At 45.1% G+C, this 21777-nt stretch overlaps 1 protein-coding gene across 8 annotated transcripts in view; it reads left to right on the top strand.

Moving 5' to 3' along the window:
* Positions 1–21777, top strand: part of FMNL3 (formin like 3) — a 95789-nt gene that overhangs the window by 21146 nt on the left and 52866 nt on the right. For 6 of the 8 annotated variants that reach the window (XR_007717688.1, XM_050748334.1, XM_050748339.1 and 3 more), the window contains exon 1: positions 5551–5959. The exons of 1 other annotated variant lie outside the window; for it this stretch is intronic. Coding sequence is in view for 6 of the 7 variants with exons in the window: in XM_050748334.1 (XP_050604291.1) it covers positions 5834–5959 (126 nt within the window). In the remaining variant the exon portion in view is untranslated. Of the gene's footprint in view, positions 1–5550; positions 5960–6032; positions 6898–21777 lie in introns of those variants that run through there. One more of the 8 variants, XM_050748337.1, reaches the window with a different exon arrangement.

Raw genomic sequence — 21777 nt, 5'->3', positions numbered from 1 at the left:
CTGGATATATATATGTATATATATGTTTAAATAAACAAATAAGCTCCACAGACCAGACAAGACATATACAAAAAATTAAACAGCTTCGGGAGGCCTACACAGGTGGATCACCAGGAGTTGGAGACCAGCCTGGCCAACATTGGTGAAACCCAGTCTCTACTAAAAATACAAAAATTAGCTGGATGTGGTGGTACACACCTGTAATCCCAGCTACTCGGGGGGCTGAGGATGGAGAATCACTTGAACCCAGAGGTGGAGGCTGCAGTGAGCCAAGATTGCACCACTGTACTCCAGCCTGGGCAACGGAGTGAGACTCTGTCAAAAAAAAAAAAAAAAAAAAATTTAAACAACAAGGAAGTAAAGGAACCAAGAGTTGCATATCTATAAGTTCTAAATGAAAAGTAGAGGAAACAAGAGTCATGATCATTTGAATTTGGGAAAACTCCAGGATGGGATTTGAAACTTGGCACCCACCAATATAATACCAATGATCTTATGTGGTTCCTTCAAACTGGGTCCATACTCCTTCTCTCTACCTTGCCTCCCCTGCTGCAGACTTGGAGCTCTTTTGAAGTTGGCAGCAGGTCTCTTGTTCATCTTTTTATCTTGCATTCATTCTTTATCTACTGGTATCTAGTCAGATGTTTTGTACATAAGCACCCAATAAACCTAACGATTGTATTAAGCCTGGGTAGGATTTGGATAGATGGAGTAGAAGGAAGAAGAAATCCAGATCAGGGACGCAGCAAGAATGTGTTAGTTTTCTGTTGCTTCTCTAACAAATTATCACAAATGGTGGCTAAGAACAACACAGATTTACGATTTTATAGTTCTAGAGATCAGAAGTCTGAAATTAGGTCTAACAGGGCTCAAATTAAAGTGTTGACAGGGTCATGTTCCTTATAGAGAATAGAAAGGAGAATCTGTTTCCTTGACTTTTTTCAGTTTCTAGAAGCTACTGCATTCCTTGGCTCATGGCCCCACCTCACCCTGACCCCTACTTCTGTCATCACATCCCCCTCCCTCATTTTGGCCTTTCCTCTTATACAGACTCTTGTGATCACATTGAGATCATCTGGATAATCCTCTTATCTCTAGATCTGTAACTTAATCACATTTGCAAAGTCCCTTTTGCCACATAAGATAACATATGCACAGGTTCTGGGGATTAGGATATGGATACTTTGGGAGCCATTATTCTGTCTACCACAAAGAGCAAAGCTAGACATAAGAATGAGCAACTAATGTTTGGAGATGGACCTTTCCAGCTGAAGCAAAGGGCTGATTTGATTAGAATACATTAGAGTTTGGAGATAATACAGACCCTCGAATATCAGAGTAAGGAGTTTTAGTTTTATCCTATAGAAAGTAAGCATTTGAAGGTGGGTGAACAGGGAGTTAACAACGAAAGCAGTAATCTAGCAGACCCCCAAAGACCCTAGAGTATATAAATCTGGTGGTTATGCTTGAGGTAAGCAAAAACAGAATTAAAAGGCTAGGGATCAAGAGACCACACAAAGGTGAATACACTGCTATTCGCTGTCCTATCAAGTTTCTTCTTTTTGCTATATGTTCCTTGTGCATCCATGATAAATGACTGATGAATTATTCCCTTCTTGAATTCTCAATTTTTGTCTAGTGGAAGTCTACAGTCTTGGTATAACACCTCTGCTTAGACGAGTCTGCTATAGCAGTTGGGAAAGCACGTATTTAGGCTAAGAAATAGAGAGGAAGAAAGGGGATAAGATGTGAACTGATTAATTTTTTTCACTGATTAGAAGAGGCTGAGCTTCACAGAAAAGGGTTTCAATGGTTTGGAAAGACCATTTCTACCTCTAGTTTCTACCTCTTGGTTGTAAACAACAGGAACCCAATGCAGAGTGAGTTAGAAAAAGAATTTACTAGCTTTAATAGCATCTATATGATGATGATTTCCAAATTTACATTGCCAAATTGCAGAAATTAATTAATAAGTAGAGCTGCTGCTTGTCGCAGGCATGATGGCTTCAAGGTTACTTTGCAGAGCTGGAACGCTGGCCATGTAGGCTTTGAGGGCTTGCAGTCCCAGTGGGGTGCAATTGCAATAAGACATAGATGAGTCTGAAAAGCAAACTCATATATATCCAATTGCTTAGTGGTTATCTTTACTTGGATGTTCGAAAGGCAAATCAAACTCAACATGGCCCAAACTTGTTCCTGACCTTCCCTTTCCAATTCCCCTCATCAAACCTACGCCTCCTATCATTTTCCCCATTTCTTTTTTTTTTTTTTTTTTTTTTTTTTTGAGACGGAGTCTTGCTCTGCCGCCCAGGCTGGAGTGCAGTGGCCGGATCTCAGCTCACTGCAAGCTCCGCCTCCCGGGTTCACGCCATTCTCCTGCCTCAGCCTCCCGAGTAGCTGGGACTACAGGCGCCCGCCACCTCGCCCGGCTAGTTTTTTGTATTTTTTAGTAGAGACGGGGTTTCACCGTGTTAGCCAGGATGGTCTCGATCTCCTGACCTCGTGATCCGCCTGTCTCGGCCTCCCAAAGTGCTGGGATTACAGGCTTGAGCCACCGCGCCCGGCCTCATTTTCCCCATTTCAATTAGTGAAAACTCCACCGTCTTTGTTGCTCAAGTCAAATACTTTGCAGTTATCTTTCATTCACCCTCCACATTCAAACTATCAAGAAATTCCATCAGCTTTACTTTAAAGTCTATAAGGAATCTGACCATTTCTTTCCACTGGTACAGCTACCACCCTGGTGCAAACTATCTCTCACCCAAATGATTGGATTAGCTTGCTAACTAGTCTCCCTGTGCATACTTCAGTTGGTTTGTTTTCAGTGCAAGAGCCAGAGTGATCCCTGTTAGAAAACATGTTAGATCATATCACTCCTCTGCTCAAAATCCTCCAATGGCTACCTATCCTACTTAGAGAAAACCAAAGTCCTCACACAATAACCTACAATATCCTACACAACATGGCTTCTGGTTACCTTTCTGACTTCATCTTTCACTACTCTTTTCCTTGCTCATTGCACTCCAGCTACACTGGCATCTTTGCTGTTCTTCTAATACATCAGGCATAGTATGCACTTGCCATTCCCTTTGTCTGGATAATTCTTCGCTAGATAGTCATATAGCTTATTTCCTTACATTCTTCAGATCTTTACCCAAATGCTATCTTATTAGTGAGTCCTTCCTTGATCATCCTATTTAAAAAATTTATTATGAGGGAGGGGAAGAAGGAGCCAATGCAATGGCTAGTCTTTATTGGAGAGAAGATACTTTACAGCACATTTTTGAGCAATTACTGCCAGGGCTCACTGGGCCAACTGGTGGGGCATCAGCTTGTAATGGGTTCACACTTAGAGCATCGCTGGGTCTCGCCTTTGTGCAGCCAGAACCAGTTGACAGCACTGTTGTCCTCTTCACAGATGCAGCTCGCTATTCTCTTGGTGATGGAGGGAGCTGTTAGGGTCTTCCCTGGTGCCTGAAGCTGCCTTTTGGGGTAGTATATTGTATGGGTCCAGTCTCATACATGGCTATCATGACCTTCCTCTCCAGCCCAGTCATCTGCTCGTCATCAGTAGGAACACCACCTCCAGATGCCATGAAGCATGCTGCAACCATCCCATTGGGACTGTAAGCCCTCAGGCCTATGTGGCTGGCACTCCAGCTCTGAAAACTAACCTGGAAGCCATCATGCCTGTGACAAGCAGCAGCTTTATTTACTTATTTATTGAGACAGAGTCACCCTGTCACCCAGGCTAGAGTGGAGTGGCATGAACATGGCTCACTACAGCCTCAACCTCCTAGGTTCAATTGACCCTCCTGCCTCAGCCTCCCAAGTAAGCAACTCTATTTAAAATCTTAATGCCTCTTCCATCTCTATCCCCTTTCAGTTTTATTTTTAATACCACTGATCACTAACATCTATACATTTTACTCATCTAGTTTATTGTCTATCTTTCCTTCTACACAGATTGTGAATTCTAAGAAGACACAATGTATATGCTGTTTGCAGATGTATCTTCAATGCCCAGAATAGTATCTGGCATAGAATAAGCTTTTTCAAATAAATGTTTGTTGAATAAATCAATGAAAAATCTAGGTGATAACTTCAGGCATGGTTAGATCCAGGTTTTTGGCATGTCATTAGAATTTTCTTCTGTCTCGTAGCCTTTCCTCTGCATTGGCTTCATTCTCAAGCAGGCTTGATGTGTTACAGGTGATGATAAGAGACCACCAGCGGCTGCAGGTTTACATTCTAACAATTTTGCAGCCTAAACGGAGAGAGAGTGAGTGCCTCTTTCCTGATTGTTACAGAGAAAGCCTTGGATATATCATATTGTCTGGGTTTGGGTCAAGTGACAATCCCTAAAACAGTGTCTAAGAGTAGAGGAGGAAAATGTTGTAACTGACTGGGCCTGGGTCTTGGGGCCCTTCGGAACCGGGGATAAAGTTCAGCTCCATTTAGACTGAGAAGAGGGGAGAGGTGGTTTCCTAAAAGAAAAGGGGATGCTATCACTGGAAGAAGATGGCGGCTAGACAACAAATGTCCACCGCATCATCAACGACCCACCCGCCGACTGAGCCCAGAACAGCGTTCTTCTCCCGCCTCTCCATTTTCACACGCAGCCAGATGAGCCTGTGACCATGGTTAAGCTCCTCTCCTCCTAAATGTCTTTTCCCTTGCCTCTGTCGGGCAAGGGCTTCCTCATCCCTCAATGCCTGGTCCAACCATGATCTCCCTCACCCCGACTCTTTTTTTTTTTTTTTTTTTTTTTTTTTTTTTTGAGACGGAGTCTCGCTCTGTAGCCAAGGCTGGAGTGCCGTGGCCAGATCTCAGCTCACTGCAAGCTCCGCCTCCCGGGTTTACGCCACTCTTCTGCCTCAGCCTCCCGAGTAGCTGGGACTACAGGCGCCGCCACCTCGCCTGGCTAGTTTTTTGTATTTTTTAAGTAGAGACGGGGTCACCGTGTTAGCCAGGATGGTCTCGATCTCCTGACCTCGTGATCCGCCCGTCTCGGCCTCCCAAAGTGCTGGGATTACAGGCTTGAGCCACCGCGCCCGGCCCCTCACCCCGACTCTTAACGGATACTGTCTCTCTCCCTCTTCTGAGTATCCTGCTTGTTTCTACTTCTCTTGTAGTTTTGTACGCCATGCCTTGTATAATATTTTACTTACTTGTATACATCATGAGTTCCTTGTGAAAAGGTACGGCCCATTCCCGGGGTGTCCAGGCCAGCGCCTCTGGGAACCTCTGGGAACCGCGGTGATTCGATCCCGGCTGAGGCCGCCAGGGAGCGCTCGGCGCCCTGCACGAGGCCGTCAAGGGCGGGAGGACCTGTGATTGGCAGAAGCGGCCGTCAATCGGGCGCAGGCGGGTCGGGCCGGGTCGCCTGGGAGGCCTCTGGGAGGGAGGCGGGGCCTGCATGAATGGGGCGCGCGGCGGGCTGGCTGCAGTCGGCGCTCGCGGGGGAAGCCCGAGTCCCGGCCGGGAGTGGGTGGGAGGAAGCGACGTTGGCTGGGGGGGAAGGGAAAGAGCGCGGGGGGCGGGGAGGGGCAGCGCCCGGGCGGCTAGCCGAGCGCGGCGAGGCGGCGGGTGTGAGCAAGAGCCGGCTGCCTCCGTCCCCCTCGCTTCGGTGCGGCTGTCCGCTACGCTGCCTTCGCCCTCGCCGCGCGCCGCCTCCTGAGGGACTCCAGGGAACCACCGGCGACCCCGACGGGGCCGAGGAGTCGGGACTAGGGGAGCCGGCGCTGAAGGAGGAGCCTGGTCGGAGCCGCAGAGCCGAAAGCTCCGGGGCGTGGAGGTGGGGGGCCGAGGCCCCTGAGGGGGCCCCGCAGCGATGGGCAACCTGGAGAGCGCCGAGGGGGGCCCGGGAGAGCCGCCCTCTGTCCCTTTGCTGCTGCCGCCCGGCAAGATGCCGATGCCTGAGCCCTGTGAGCTGGAGGAAAGGTTCGCCCTGGTGCTGGTGAGAGCTGAGCCCAGCCCCTTCCCCCGCCTACCGCCCCTCAGGTCCCGACGCCCGAGCTGGGACTTTGTCCTGAGCCCCCGTCCCGCCCACCCTTTCAGTCGGGGTCCCGGACGGATCTCAGCCTCCAGTTTCTTCCCACGAACCTCTGAGCAGCTGCTGGCCGGCCCGGACAGTCCCGTGGGGGATCTCGGGACCGACGCCTCCACCGCTGGACGCTTAGGAGAAGTCCCCAGCTCGGGACCGTCCTGGGAACCAGGCTTCTCCCTCCTTCCTCCCCCTTCTGCTGCCCTTCTGCAGTCTCCCTGCTTCCTCGCCAGGCTCCCTGTCCCTAGCATTCTCAGCCAGGAGCCTCTCACGGTGGGGGGAATTCAGAAGCGCGGCCGGGTTCTTAGCAGGCTTCCCTGAGTGAGGACACCGCCTCTCCTGCGAACATGGAGGCTTCCCAGGGAGTGGGTCCCGCTCCCAGCCCAGACCAGATGTTTGGGGAGAGAGGGGGATAGGGAAGGGACTGGCAGCTCCTGAAGGGGTGGAATAAGGAGTGTGCCATTCTGCTTATTTTCAGAACGGCCTGCAGGCATCCTGCTAAGTTATAGTGGATTTGCCTAAAAGGCTGAACATGTGGATAAACCATTTCACTGGGGTATTTTTCCAAGTGAAACAATACACAAACCATCCCGCCTCCTCCCCCCCTTTTCATGTTAAGCCACCGTGACTGGTTTGTGTTGTTTAGCCTGTGCTTTTTAGTCTTTCTGTAGATTTCAAACGGTCTGTGTAAATGGATTTTTAGAGCTGACTTTGGGATTCTTCTTTGGTATGGGAATTGGACATTGATGTCAGTGGCTCTATGAAGCGAGAGGTTCTGAGCTGGTATCACTGGGAAGAAGCCAGAGAAAATGTTGCCGCTGAAAATGAAGTTTTGCAGAGCGAAAACATTGGTAAACCGGGTTAATCTTTGAGAAACTTGGGGAAATAGTTCTCAGTTCCCCAAATAGTTATCTGAGAAGCAGTAATAATTCTGGCGTTATTGTTGGTATGGCCTGAAGGGCCGACTTTGCCTTTGCCTCTGCCCGTGAGGAGGGATAAGTTGTGGACTTAGCAGCCTTATTGGATTTCATCTGCCTTGGAATAAGGAGATTAGATCTATTGGCAACAGTGGAGCTGTCTAGAGATCTTGGCCTCTTCGAGGGTAGAGAGCCTGACATCAGCCCACTGGTACCAGAGCTGGCTCAAAGAGGGTCTACAGTGTTCCAAGGGGAAGTGGTGTCGCTGGCACCTCTCTGCCTGCCAGCTCTGCAAAGGGCCAAAGGGATGTGGGCCATACATCCTGTGGCCCTCTGCATTTCCCCCAGCCTCCTCAGGGGGATCGGGTGAGTCAGTGATTACCAATGTGCTGTGACCATCTCACAGGCTGAGGAAGAGACGGACTTAGTGGCCTTGAGAACAAGAGCCCAACTGTTGGGGAAAAGAGTGGGAGGGGATCTGCACTCCAGTGGGGGTGTGAAAACCCCCAGCAAGCTGACACAAGTTAGCTATAGAAATTGGGGAGAAAGGGATGGGGTGAGGTGGATTGGGTGGAAGGCTGCCTTAGGTAGGCGCTGCCAAGCCATTTTTTGTGAGAGCTCAGAACCAGAATCCATCATGTTCTCATTGGCCCTTGGTTGACCAATTTGTTTAGTTAGCAAACGAATGGCTTAATATTCACAAAATGCACGTGGTGTCCTAGTTAACCAGAGCACCAGGAGAACCCAGGTCAAAAGGGGGACTGGACCACCCACTTGCCTGCCTGCTTTTCTGTATAAAATTTTGATTTGTTTTCTCGTGCCTTTTATTTTGGTCTTGTTTTTGTGTGCCTGAGCTGCTGCTGATGAAGGGTTGGAACAGGGCAGGCCAGAGCTAGTTAGTTGTCTCAGGAGATGAGATTTCACTTCAGTTTTCCAATACAGGGAAATTATCCCTTCTTGGGGATTTGAGTTCTTCTCTGGGGGCCCTTAAGTGTCCCTGTGTCCACTGTTCTGAAAGGTACCTTTTCTACCATGCTTTGGGAATAGTACTGACTGTGAGTTAGATGTTTGACCCAGGTACAGGCTCAAATGTATTTCCTGAACAGTCAGGAGAAGCATAGTGTAGTTGAAAAAGCAAGGACTCTGGCTTAGCAAGTATCTTAACTTCTCTGAGCCTAGACTTTTTCTTCATCTGTAAAGTGGAGGTAATCTTGTTCTGGTGAGATTGTGAGAATTAGGTGAGCCCCTGTATATAAGGTGCTCAATGTAGTAAGTACTCAGTAAGTACTCAATATAGATTAGCTTTTTTTTTTTTTTTTTGAGATGGAGTCTGACTCTGTCACCCAGGCTGGAGTGCAGCAGCACGATCTCAGCTCACTGCAAACTCCGCCTCCCAGGTTCAAGCAATTCTGCTTCAGCCTCCCCAGTAGCTGAGATTACAGGCGCGTGCCACTATGCCTGGCTAATTTTTGTATTTTTAGTAGAGATGGGGTTTTGCTATGTTGGCCAGGCTGGTCTCAAACTCCTGACCTCAGGCGATCCACCCGCCTTGGCCTCCCAAAGTGCTGGGATTACAGGCATGAGCCACGGTGCCTGGCCAGATTAGCTTATTTTTGTTGTTGGCTTGAAACAGTCAGATAAGTTGTTCCTTTATCACCTTTTTCTTTCCCGGATTGTCAGCTTCATTATAACTGGTTTGGTTTTTTTAAAAAGCTATTTGGGAGGTTTGTTGAGGTGACATAGTGGTGTCCTGGTTAAGCATACGGACTTTCAAATCAGAGTGGATTCAAATACTGTTTCATCCATAGTCTTCGGTTAGAAGAGTGTTTGACCTCAAGCAAGCTACTTAATCTGAGTCCCAGTCTCCTCTTATACATGGGGATAATAATAGCATTTGCCACATGAGGTTGTTGTGTGGATTTAATGAAATTGGAAGTCAAATACTTAGCAGAGTCTGGCATCTACTATATGCTTAGTAAATGGTAGCTTTTAAGTTTGTACCTCTCAGCAGTGACTCAGATCTGAGATCACTTGTGTTCCTAAAAAGGGGTTTTAAAGTTTAAAAATCTGATAAAACCAATTACCCTGTTGTGTATATCCAGTCTCAGAATATGGCTGCTGCTGTAAGCTGGAGGGCTTCCTCAGCCCCAGTGTGTCTGTGGAAAACCCCCTGAAGAGTATCCTCCGCTGGGGAAGTTGTATCAGTGCTGAGTCAAGACCACAGGCTCCCAGCTTTCTGTTCCAGACATATGATCTGTCAGCCCAAGTTGAAGAGCTTGAGATGACGGCTATGAGAAGATTTGATGAGGACATTCCAGTGCCTTAATTCAGGGCTTCCCTACTGGTGTGTTGCGGATGGGTCACAGGTGTGCTGGGATACTGATTCCCCTTATTCCTAGGGGCAGCTAAAGTTCCCAGTCAGTTCCCTCTGGATGGGATCAGCTTCTACCCCATGTACTGTACAAACAGTATTATTTTCTAGGTGTGCCTCGATGTGAAAAAGGTTGTGAAGCTGCTGTGTTACACTGCTTCTTGGCATCCTTCCTTACCCCCTATCTGAGCAGCACTTCCCATTCTGTTGGGTATTGAGAAGTTTGGGGTTGGGGCAATTAATGGAGTTCATCTTTATGAATACCAGAATGAGAGCCAATCTCTGGTCTGATACAGTCCAAGTCTGTGTTTTGGTCCAAACTAGATTACTACCCAAACTCAGTTGCTCAGAAGCTAGTATTCTGGCCAGTACTGGATTTTCCCTAGAGAAAGGAGGCAGAGGGCTCTAAGGTCTTTGAAAGGATAGCTATCTGTCTTTGTTGTGATTGTACTCTGATTTTTCTCTTTGTTGATTTAGTACAGATTTGAAATGGAGTCTCAAAGTTCTGATGCCAGAAAAAGCCCTGCATATCCCTCAGGAGGAGGCTTTCAGGGCATGAGGGTAGGGTTGTGTGACAGGGGCTATCCCTGCTGCAGTTCCTCCTCTCACATTTCCCTGGTGATGACTGACAACTTGGGGGTTTTTCTGTAAATGTAGCATTGATGTGGGAGCTAAGTTGGCCTGGGTGCTAGTTGTCTAAGAGGCTTTGAGGGGCCTCCTTTGACACAGAAAGGGGCTGGGAAAAACGGACTAAATATCAGGTTCCAAATCGCCATGGTGGAAATTTTTTTCCCAGCCCTCAGGATTGTGGTGAATTAGTTCAGGCTGGAATAGAACTTGGGCGGGGGCGGGGAAAGGGCCTTTGACAGCAGCTGGTCAGAGGAACCTTCTTCTTGTTCAGAGACCCCACAGAGAAGACCCTAGGCCACAGAGAGGAGTCTTGTTCCTTTGACCTCCTGATATGACCCTGCTTTAGTCTGGGGGAAGCCTGCATGTTGGGAAGGGACTGATAGAGTGGACTCTGTCATTTGGGAATGTTTTCATTGCCCAGAGGGAGATTCAGCATTTTTTGTTTTTTTCCTCTTAAAGTAATACTTATTCTCTAAAGAAAGTATGTGACAATTCAGAAAGAAGAAAAGACTAAAGATTTAGGTTAAAGAAAAACATCCATATTTTCTCTAGTTTCTTTACCAAATGCAAATATTTTCTTAGTTCATTTACCAAATGCAGCTGATGTGCTTTAAAACCTTTATATTTTTTTCTCTGCATAGAGTTTTATACAATGTTTTGATACTTGATTTATTTATTTAAGACAGAGTCTCGCTCTGTCACCCATGGTGGAGTGTAGTGACATGATCACGGCTCACTGCGCCTCACTGCAGCTTTGAACTCCCAGACTCGAGCAAGCCTCCTGCCTCAGCCTCCTGAGTAGCTGGACCACAGGCATGCACCACCATGCCTGGCTAATTTTTTCATTTTTTGTAGAGATGGAGTCTTGCTTTGTTGCCCACATTGGTTTCAAACTCCTAGACTTAAGTGATTCTCCCACCTCAGTCACCCAAAGTATTGGGATTTTAGGCATGAGCCACCATGCCCTGCCGGTATATATGTTTTTTATCCTGTTTGTTTGTTTGTTTGTTTTTTGCTTTTGTTATTTCATTAGTTTTCCCAGGTTAGTAATTGTACGTGTTTTGTTTTTGAGATAGTCTTACTCTGTCACCCAGGCTGGAGTGCAGTGGTACTATCTCTGCTTACAGCAACCTCTGCCTCCTGGGTTCAAGCGATTCTTCTGCCTCAGCCTCCCAAGTAGGTGGGATTCCAGGCACCTGCCACCACGACTGGCTAATTTTTGTATTTTTAGTAGAGACGGGGTTTCACCATGTTGGCCAGGCTGGTCTCAAACTCCTGACCTCAGGTGATCTGCCCACCTCGGCCTCCCAAAGTGCTGGGATTACAGGCAAGAGCCACCAAGCCTGGCCTGTAAACATTTAAATGCTTGTATGATGGTCCATCAAGTGAATGTACCTTTGTTTGCTTACCTATACACCTTTTCTTAGACATTTAGGTTTTTTGCTTCTGTTTGCCATCATAAACAATGCTGTGATGAACATCTTGGCATACAAAGTGTTTTCAATATTTAGAGTTTTCCTTGGGATAGAAACTCAAAACTTGCTAGATTGTAGGATATAATGGTTTTTATTTCCAAATAGTTTTTAAAAGAGGGAATAATGTATGAAAGTGTTTTTAAAAGGATGGAAGAGGATTGAGAATAGCTTCTTTTCTCCTGATTATGAAAATAATACATGTTTAATAGGTAAAATTGGAACTTACTGAAAAGTATAAAGAAGACAATAAAACCTGTAATCTCACCATCTACTACTAATACTTTGATGTACATGTATATATATTTTTTAACAATTGGGACCATACTGTGTATATTGTTTTGTAAACTGATTTTTTCATTGACTATTTTAAGCATTTTCTCATTTGCTTACATATTCTTCAGTATCATGTTTTTTTGTTTGTTTGTTTGTTTTTTTTTGAGATGGAGTCTCACTCTGTTGCTCAGGCTGGAGTGCAATGACCCGATCTCGGCTCACTGCAACCTCCGCCTCCTGGGTTCAAGCAATTCTCCTGCTTCAGCTTCCCAAGTAGCTGGGATTACAGATGCCCACCACCATGCCTGGGTAATTTTTTTGTATTTTTAGTAGAGATGGGGTTTCACCATGTTGGCCAGGCTGGTCTCAAACTCCTGACCTTAGATCTACCCACTTTGGCCTCCCAAAGTGCTGGGATTACAGGCATGAGCCACTGTGCCCGGCCCAGTATCATGATTTCATTACTGCATAGTACTCTGTAATATTTTATCACTGCCTTATGTTGCTTTTTTTTTTTCTTTTTTTGAGATGGAGTCTTGCTCTGTCACCCAGGTTGGAGTGTAGTGGTGCAATCTTGGCTTACTGCAACCTCTGCCTCCTGGGTTCAAGCAGTTCTGCCTGAACTTCCTGAGTAATTGGGATTACAGGTACGTGCCACCACACCTGGCTATTTTTTGTATTTTTAGTAGAGACAGGGTTTTGCCATGTTGGCCAGGCTGATCTTGAACTCCTGACCTCATGCGATCCACCAGCCTCGGCCTCCCAAAGTTTTGAGATTATAGGCATGAGCCTCTGTGTCCAGCCTATCTTACCCTTTTAAAATCTTTTTTTTTTTTTTTTTTTTTTTTTGCTGTTACAAATAATGCTGTGTTGAACATCCTGTGCATAAATATATGTGTCCATCTCTGATTATTTCTTTAGGATAAATTGCTAGAAGTGGAATTATTGGGCCAAAGGGTATATGGTTTTTAAAGGCCTTTGAGACATATCTTCTGAAAAAGTTTTATCAGTTACCTTTTCCACTCTTAGTATATGTGTGTCTACCTTTCTCTGTAAGCCAACCATTACTGAGTGGATTAATGTTTTTAAAGCCTTTGCCAGTTTGATTAATTAGACATGGTATCTTGTTTTACTTTGCAGTTCTTTGAACAGTTCATTGCAAGTGTTTTGGCCATCTTTTATTTGCGCTCTTTGCTCTCTGTTGGAGATTTATTATATACATATGTCAATGTAATAAATGCATACATTTCCTATGCTTTTTCATTATAAAATATTTTTCACATATGAAACCATTGTAACTATTATGTAAAGTTAAAATAATAAAATGGACACCAGTGTCTCCACTGTGGAGTTCTTAGAATTGCTTCCTGCCCCTTATTTTCTTCCTGCTACTTTAGGATAAAAAAGCCCTTTCTCAGGACTCACTGGGTCTGTGTTCTGCAGCTGGGACAGTCCAGGTGGCAGCCACACCAGTGCTTCATAATTCTGTCTGTGGGGAAACAACTGCTACAGCTGGTGAGAACAGGAACTGGTCTTGGTGGAAATAACTAATCTTCAGTGAAGTGAAAAAAGAAGCCAAAGTGGGGAGGAAATGAGACCACAGATCCTCCTCTGCCCCTGAGGTTGCTTGGGGAGGCTGGGCAGAGCCAGGGTCCTGGTTCTGTGGTCAGCATCAAAGTATGTGCCCCAGAAGTGACTGTAGTAAGCCCATGGGACAGCAGTGCTGGCTGCCTGAAGTCAGCGTGTCATCTGGTCTGCCAGACCATTCACTTCCATTCTGGGGAAACATTTCTCCCATGTCTGAGCCGAGCAATAGCAGTGCCAGGGAAAGGCTGGGGGTTCATCGCGGTTCGGAAATGACTTTAAAGAACGGGGAGGACCTTTTACTTTGAAGATAGAGTAGGGGAGGGTCCTGTCAGCACACAGGCTCCCCCTCTCCTCCTTCTCGCTGGGTACTTCTGAATAGCAGCAGGTGAGAACTTCAGGGATTTAAGGCTGTCATTCATGAAGAAGTGAAGTGGATTCCAGAATAGAACTGAGCTGGGCAGCTGGAATTCCTGCATTCCATTTCCAGTCTCTCTCTTTTGCCTCTCTGGGCAAAGTTATGTCTTTGTATCTTGTTTTCGTTCCACATGGAGAGTGAGTCAGTCCCCCAAGAAAGGTGTAGAAGTGTCAAGCTCCCTCTGTGTCCTGGAGATACTCTTGTTGTCTTTGCCTCCCACTTTCTTCTCCCCCTCTCTTTTCCTCTTTTAGAATCTTCCTCTTTCCAGGTTCTCTTACCCTTTCTGTCTTCCATCACCTCACAACAAAGTTGTGGGTTGGGGTTTGTGTGTTGGGTAGGGGAGGGCATGGATAGGGTGTTTGTTTTGTTTTTTGTTTTTGGGTGGGGTGCAGTATCTCCCCTCCTTCAGCTTTACTATTACGCATACTCTTCTTAGTTTATAAAGTATTTTGAGGTCCTTCAAAGATGTTCTCAATAATGTCCAGAACCACGAGGGGCTAGCAGAATTATTTACATGGCAGATTTTGCCAGTAGAGGACAAGTTTAGGCTCTTGTATATTAGTGATGGTTTAATTCTTATCCTCATACCCCACCCCCATCTCTTTTACCACCTTCCCACCCTCACCCAGAGTTACGGCCAAAGCTGGAGTTGGGGCTGGTGATCTTACCTCTGGGTCCCTTATACACAATAACAGGGAAGATATGTACTTTCTTTCTCCCCTGTTTGCTCATTTCTACTCAAATTCAGAATGGAGAATATCATAGTCCTCTTTTAATTGTTCGATGCCTAAGAAAGTTGCCTGGTCGTTGGGTACTTTAGGAGATGGATATTTGGTTTTAAGAACTACCTACAGCTTAGAGCAGTTTCTGCTCTTGTTTTTGCACAGAAGCTGGGAAGCCAGTCAATAGATCCCCCTAGTGTTTCCCATGAAACCTTAAAAAAAATTTTGTTCTGGAAGGAAGCAGTAGACCATTGGTTTTGGAATCAGAAGACTTAGGTTCTGATCCAGCTTTATAGTCTTTTTTTTTTAGCTGCACCTTAGGCAAATCCTGTAACTTTTCTGAGTCAATTTCATCGTTTATGACATGTGTGAGGATAATACCTATCCTACGGATTTTTGAGGATGCTTACAGGAGACAACATAGTGAACATACTTTGTAACCTATAAAGGTGCTAAAAATATTTATTGTATATACTTTACCCACTTTATCTCCTCTCAGAATTCCATAAGTTAAAGTAGCTTTCAACTGAGGGAGGTATTGTCCCAGGAGGGAGTTTTTGGAAGCACTTGAGGATGTTTTGATTATCATACTGACTGGGAGTGCTAGGCTTTCTACCTGAGGGCCAAGGCTGTTAACCATCTCTCTGTGTTTGGGTCAGTCCCACACAATGAAGAAGGATCCTGCCCAAAATGTGGTTGGCATCCCTGCTGAGATTTGCCTTCCACTTATCTGTACCTCTTTTGTCCTGTGTGCCAATTGAGGATGAAGCTTCAAGAGCAGTAAAAGGAAAGACAGAGCCATGGTATGTCGCGCTTTCTTGGTTTTCCGATTTCCTGGCACACCTTTAGGAAAGAGGTGGACCTCTTTTTATTGCCTCTGCCTGTCAGTTTAATACCTGATTCCTCTGTACTGTGGGCTCTACCGTAAAACTCATCAAGGGGCAGTTTGGGGTGTACATACTACACTCACCCCCTGGTCAGTTACTCAGGCCAGAGTAAAAGTTTTTATAAGTTGGGAATATGTTTGAGACATCTCTCAACAGTAGTTCTGAATCTTTTGGGTAACAGATTCCTTTGGAAATCCAGTTAAACCTGTGGTCCCTATTTCCCCCTCCCCCTCCCATGTATATATGAACACATGTAGTACTTTGGGAGTTTTAAAGCCCATTTTTGGATTTGCTAAGGAAGCCCTGGCTTCCAGCCTGGAGGAATGGGAAGTGATAGCTGGATGAGGAAACTCTACTGCGGGAACTCCTTGATACAGTTAGTACTCTTGATCTTTGGTAAGAAGGAGCCCTGGTTATTGGTTCAGATAAAATAATGCCGCTCTTGGTGGTTCCAACAAAGAGAGCTTATTGAAACTTGGGTGATTCCCATTCAAAGGGAGATATTCAGGCCCTTGGACAGTTTGATTTAACTTTGATTAAGGATCCTTTGTGGTGGGGTCTACCCCTTTGAACTAGGGCCCTAGCCCTCAACCTTTGGGAAAATCCAGGTGGAGATAACAGGATGTACAGCTGGCCCTCCTTATCTGTGGGTTCTGTATCTGTGGATTCAACCAACTTCAGATAGAAGATATTTGAAAAAATTGTGCATGTACTGATCATGTAGCCTTTTTTTCTTGTAATTATTCTGTAAACAAAAGAGTATAACAACTGTAGGTGAGCCTTAAACAACAAGGCCTTGAATTATGTGGGTGTGCTTATACACAGATTTTTCAGTCAAATGAGAATTGAGTGGTAAGAATTGAAAACTTTATAAGGAGGGCAGACTTTTGCATACAAATGGGTTCTATGGGGCCTGTGGAATTTGAGTATGCTCAGATTTTGGTTCCAGGACCAGGCTTGGAGCCATTTGGTCGGGTCCTGGAACCAATTCCCCGCGTATACTGAGGGACAACTGTATTTACATAGCACTTAATTGTATTGGGTATTATAAATAGTTTAGAGGTGATTTAAAGTATACAGCAGGATGTGTGTAGGTTATATGCAATTACTATACAATTTTATATCAGAGACTTGAGCATCTGGGGATTTTGTTATTCTAGAGAGGTCCTGGAACCAATCCCCTTTGGATACCAAGAGACAACTATACTTGGACAAATCCCAGAAACCCAGTGGCCTCTTGCAGTAACGGCCAAAGGTTAGGTAATATCCTGTGTTTGGAGGTACTACCTGCCTAAAGCAGCAACTCTTTCCTGCAGGCCTGAGGTCCTTGGGGAATATCTGGGTAGTGGGCTTCCCAGCGTGTGCCTGGGAGAAGGATGGAACATTTATTTCTCTAGCAATGCTTAAATCCTCTCTTCTACCTTACAAAAAAAAAAAAAAAAAAAAATGACCTGTACCTTTTTTGACTGCTCGGATATTTCATAACAGAATCTTTGTAGGAAAATTTACATCTTTTGGGGGACTTATGAAAAAAAATCTTTTTTAAAACAACACTCTTTTTTCTGGGTAGAGTCCCTCATCTCATCTCTTCAGGAATGGCTCAGTGTCTGGTCCTCACCAAATGCCTGGATTTAACTTGTAGAGATTAAGGAAAGACAGTTAACATTTGTTAAATGTATGCTGCGTACTTTAACATGTGTTATCTCATTTAACTTAACAACAACTCTGTGAGGCAGTATTTCACTGCAGTGTTTTTTTACAGGCAATATGAAGCTAGCACTCAGAGGGGTTAACTAAGCGGGGATGGTCTCAGCTTAATTGTCACTTAGGCCTTAAGGAAAATATTTTTGGTTATATTTTTTTATTCACGCTAAAAGAACTGTTGGAAAAACAACTTCTAAAATATGCTTAATCATTTATTTTCTATATATAGATTTTAAATTCATAAAAAAATCTGTAAGGGTACAGATAAAACCGATAACACTAGTTAGTTACCTCTGGGATTTGGGGGTAGGGGAGGAACCATGATAGGAAGAACAGATTCAAAAGGAATTTAGCTTTATCTATAATGTTTACATCTGAAATTTTTATTTGTATATTTTTTAGAGACAGTGTTTTGTTTTGTTCCCCAAGCTGGACTCAAACCCTTGGGCCCTCCCACCTCAGCCTTTGGAGTAGCTGGTACTACAGGAGTGTACTACCATGCCTAGCTATAATGTTTACTTTTTTTTTTTGGCAAGGATAATTCATTTATGTATTAGTTATATAATTAAAAGTTAAAGAATAGAAAATTTTTTTTAACTTCACTGGAAATCAAGGAGATGAAAATTTAGAGGCTATACTTTTTTTTTTTTTGAGACCGAGTTTCACTCTTGTTGCCCAGGCTGGAGTGCAATGGCGCAGTCTCGGCTCACTGCAACTTCTACTGCCTGGGTTCAAGCAATTCTCCTGCCTCAGCCTCTCGAGTAGCTGGGATTACAGGTGCCTGCCACTGCAGCTGGCTAATTTTTTGTAGTTTTTTTTTTTTTTTTTGAGACGGAGTCTCGGTCTGTCGCCCGGGCTGGAGTGCAGTGTCCGGATCTCAGCTCACTGCAAGCTCTGCCTCCCGGGTTCACACCATTCTCCTGCCTCAGCCTCCCGAGTAGCTGGGACTACAGGCGCCCGCCACCTCGCCTGGCTAGTTTTTTTGTATTTTTTAGTAGAGACAGGGTTTCACCGTGTTAGCCAGGATGGTCTCGATCTCCTGACCTTGTGATCCGCCCATCTCGGCCTCCCAAAGTGCTGGGATTACAGGCTTGAGCCACCGTGCCCGGCCTTTTTTGTAGTTTTTAGTAGAGACGGGGTTTCACCATCTTGGCCAGGCTAGTCGTGGAACTCCTGACCTGGTGATCCACCTGCTTTGGCTTCCCAAAGTGCTGGGATTGCAGGCGTGAGCCACCGCGCTCGGCCTGATATACTAATTATCTGGTGAAATTTTGAAGACCAACAATGTCCGTGGTCAATATTAATGGCAGAGTAATTCGGTACAGACATTTTAGGAGGCATCTTACAGGGTCTATCCATTTAAAATGCGCATGTTCTCTAACTCCCCCACCTCACTTTTAGGAAACCATTCTGCAGAACAGTTTACACGTGACGGAAGGTGCATGTAAGGAATACTCAGGGCTACATTGTTTAACGTAAAAAAAGGAATGGGGAAGAGCCTGATTGTCCATTTCTTGCTTAAATTTACTGCTCTCCCATTCACCTACTCAGGGCAAATCCTGGGAGTTATTTTTAATTTTTTCTTTCCCTTTCTCCATACCCACTTTATGAGTAAGTCTTGCTGATTTCATCTCCAAAAATAGGCTGGGTACGGTGGCTCATGCTTATAATTCCAGCACTTTGGAGGCTGAGGCTGGAGGATCACTTGAGGCCAGGAGTTCGAGACTAGCCTGGGCAACATAGTGAGACCCTATCTCTACAAAAAATAAAAACTAGCTGGGTGTGGTGGCATGTTCCTGTAGTCTAATCCCTGAGGATTGCCTGAGCCCAAGAGTTTGAGGTTGCAGTGAACCATGATTGTGCCACTGCACTCTGGTCTGGGCCTCTGAATGAGACCCTGTCTTTAAAAAAAATAAGATTGTAGGTGGCTCACGCCTGTAATCCCAGCACTTGGGGAGGCGGAGGTGGGCGGATCATCTGAGGTCGGGAGTTTGAGACCAGCCTGACTAACATGGAGAAACCCCACCTCTACTAAAAACACAAAATTAGCCAGGTGTGGTGCATGCCTGTAATCTCAGCTACTCTGGAAGCTGAGGCAGGAAAATTGCTTGAACCCAGGAGGCAGAGGTTGCAGTGAGCCGAGATTGTGCCATTGCATTCCAGCCTGGGCAACAAGAGTGAAACTCCGTCTCAAACAAAACAAAACAAGATTGGGAGGCTGAGGCGGGTGGATCACTTGAACCCAGGAGTTCAAGACCAGCCTGGCCAACGTGACAAAACTCTGTTTCTGCTAAAAAATTACCTGGGTGTAGTGGCACATGCTTGTAGTCCCAGCTACTGGGGAGGCTGAGGCATGAGAACCACTTGAACCTGGGAGGTAGAGGCTGCAATGAGCCGAGATGGCGCCACTGTACTCCAGCCTGGGTGACAGAGTGAGACTATCTCAAAAAAAGTGAAAAAGAAAAAAAACTGTTTATCTCTGTATGTATATGTAATCTGCCTGTCCCTTTTCTCTCTACTGCCACTGCCCTGGTCTAAGCCAAGATCAGCTCTTACTTATATTGCAGCCAACCAACTGGCTTTCCATTTTCCTCTCTTATCCCTATCTCCATCTTCCCATCCATTCTCCACAAAGCATCCAAATTTAAAATATAAATTAAATAGCATCATTCACTGACCTAAAAACCTTTAATGGCTTCCCTTTCTATTATACTAAAAGGAAAAATGCAAACTCCTGACACGGACCCTTAGGACTGCATCATTTGACACCTGCTGACCTTTTTAACCTTATTGCCCTCTTGTTTATGAAGTTCCACATTAGCCCTCTTCCATTCAGGACAAACGCTTTTCTATCTCAGGATCTTTGCACAAGCTGTTTCCTCTCCTGGGATACCCTTTGCCTGGATATTAAAATGACTCATTCTAGTTTATACTTTAGCTCTCAGTTTTTAAAAATGCCACCTCTCAAATCTTCCCCACTTACTATTCTTTGTCTTAGTTAGCATCCTATTCATTCTTTTTCCATTTTACAATTATTTGATTACTTGTTCATTATCCATCTCCCAGATTGTTGACTCATGAGGGTGGGGACATTATGTTTGCTTATCACTGTACAGCCAAACACCTGGCACAGGGTAGGCACTCAATAAATGGTTGTGGCAAATGAGAATCTCCAAGATATATATGTGTGTGTAAATATAATATAAAAAGGCAATTAGAAGACTGTATATATAGTGCTTTATAAAAACCACATGTGGTTGTATATAAATACATAGAAAAAAGGCCTAGAAAAATAAAGACCAACCTATGAACTGGTGAACTATGGAGATGATTGAGTGGGTTTGGAGGCTGAATAGTGACTAATTTTTTATTCTGTAAGCTTTGAGTTGGTTGGAGTTTTTTCTTTTACATTATCTACTTGTGTATTCCTCCTTTAAGGGAAAAGGAATAAAAATGGGGTGGGGAGGGGGTGGACTGAAGTTTTTTTTTGGAGACAGCTCAGTGTGTAGTAGTGTGATCACAGTCTCAACTTCCCAGGCTCAATCAGTCCTCCCAAGTAGCTGGGACTATAGGCGTGCACCACCATGCCTGGCTAATTTTTGTATTTTTTGAATAGACAGGGTCTCGCTATGTTGCCCAGGCTGTTCTTGAACTCATGGGCTCAAGCAATCGGCCTGCCTTGGCCTCCGAAAGTGTTGAGATTACAGGCATGAACCACTGTGCCCAGCCAGACCCAACTTTTTTTTTTTTTTTTTTGAGATGGAGTCTTGCTCTGTCAGCCAGGCTGGAGTGTAGTGGTACGATCTTGGGTTCACTGCAACCTCTGCCTCTCAGGTTCAAGCAATTCTCCAGCCTCAGCCTTCTGAGTAGCTAGGACTACAGACGTGCACCACCACGCCCAGCTAATTTTTGTATTTTTAGTAGAGATGGGGTTCGCCATGTTGCCAGGCTGGTCTCAAACTACTGACCTCAAGTGATCCACCCGCCTTGGCCTACCAAAGTGCTGAGATTATAGGCATGAGCCACCGCACCTGGCCAGACCCAACTTTTAATGGGAAAAAAAAAAAAAAAGCTCCTCTCTTACTTTTTGCACTAAGCCAAAAGAAAAATGCGAGAGAGAGAAAGGGCACCAGTAGGGTCAGCAACTGGCCACTGCCCTGTGCCCTGTGCTGAGCTTGGCACTATTTCCAGAGTAAAAAGAATCCTAAGAGATGCTCTTTTGCCCTGAAGCTATATTTTGAATTCTTTAATGTAGGCATGATCCTGGTCCCCCAGACACAGGCAGGCTATATATTTTTAGCCTCTTTCATTTTCAGGCCAGTGAAAGCTGTATCTCCAGCCTTGGCAGAGCCATAGCCCTTGAAGTCAGCAAAGAGAATAAACCTGAGCTCTAGGCTGTGCTGCATCTCAGCTTCTCAAAGTCAAGTCAGTTCAGCAGCTATGACCACCATGACAATCATTTTCTCTAGATTCTTGCCTCCTAGGAATAAGGATAGCTAATAATTTTAATAGCTAACATTTATGTGTGATGATGGTATACCAAGCACCATGCAAAACACTTTACACACATTATCTCATTTAATCATCACAACTCTGTGAAGTAGTTGTTGTTAATCTCCATTTTATAGAAGAGGAAACTGAGGTCCAGGTAGGTTAAATAACTCACCTAGGATCACACACTAGTAGGTGGCAAAGTTGGGATTTGAATCCAAGCAGCCTGATGCCAAAGCCCAGTTTTTTTGTTGCTGTT

The sequence above is a fragment of the Macaca thibetana genome, chromosome 11, assembly GCF_024542745.1.
Source record: "Macaca thibetana thibetana isolate TM-01 chromosome 11, ASM2454274v1, whole genome shotgun sequence".
NCBI classification, from domain to species: Eukaryota; Metazoa; Chordata; class Mammalia; order Primates; family Cercopithecidae; genus Macaca; species Macaca thibetana.
Note: the sequence above shows the minus strand (reverse complement) of the source record. Positions and strands in the feature narration are given on the sequence as shown.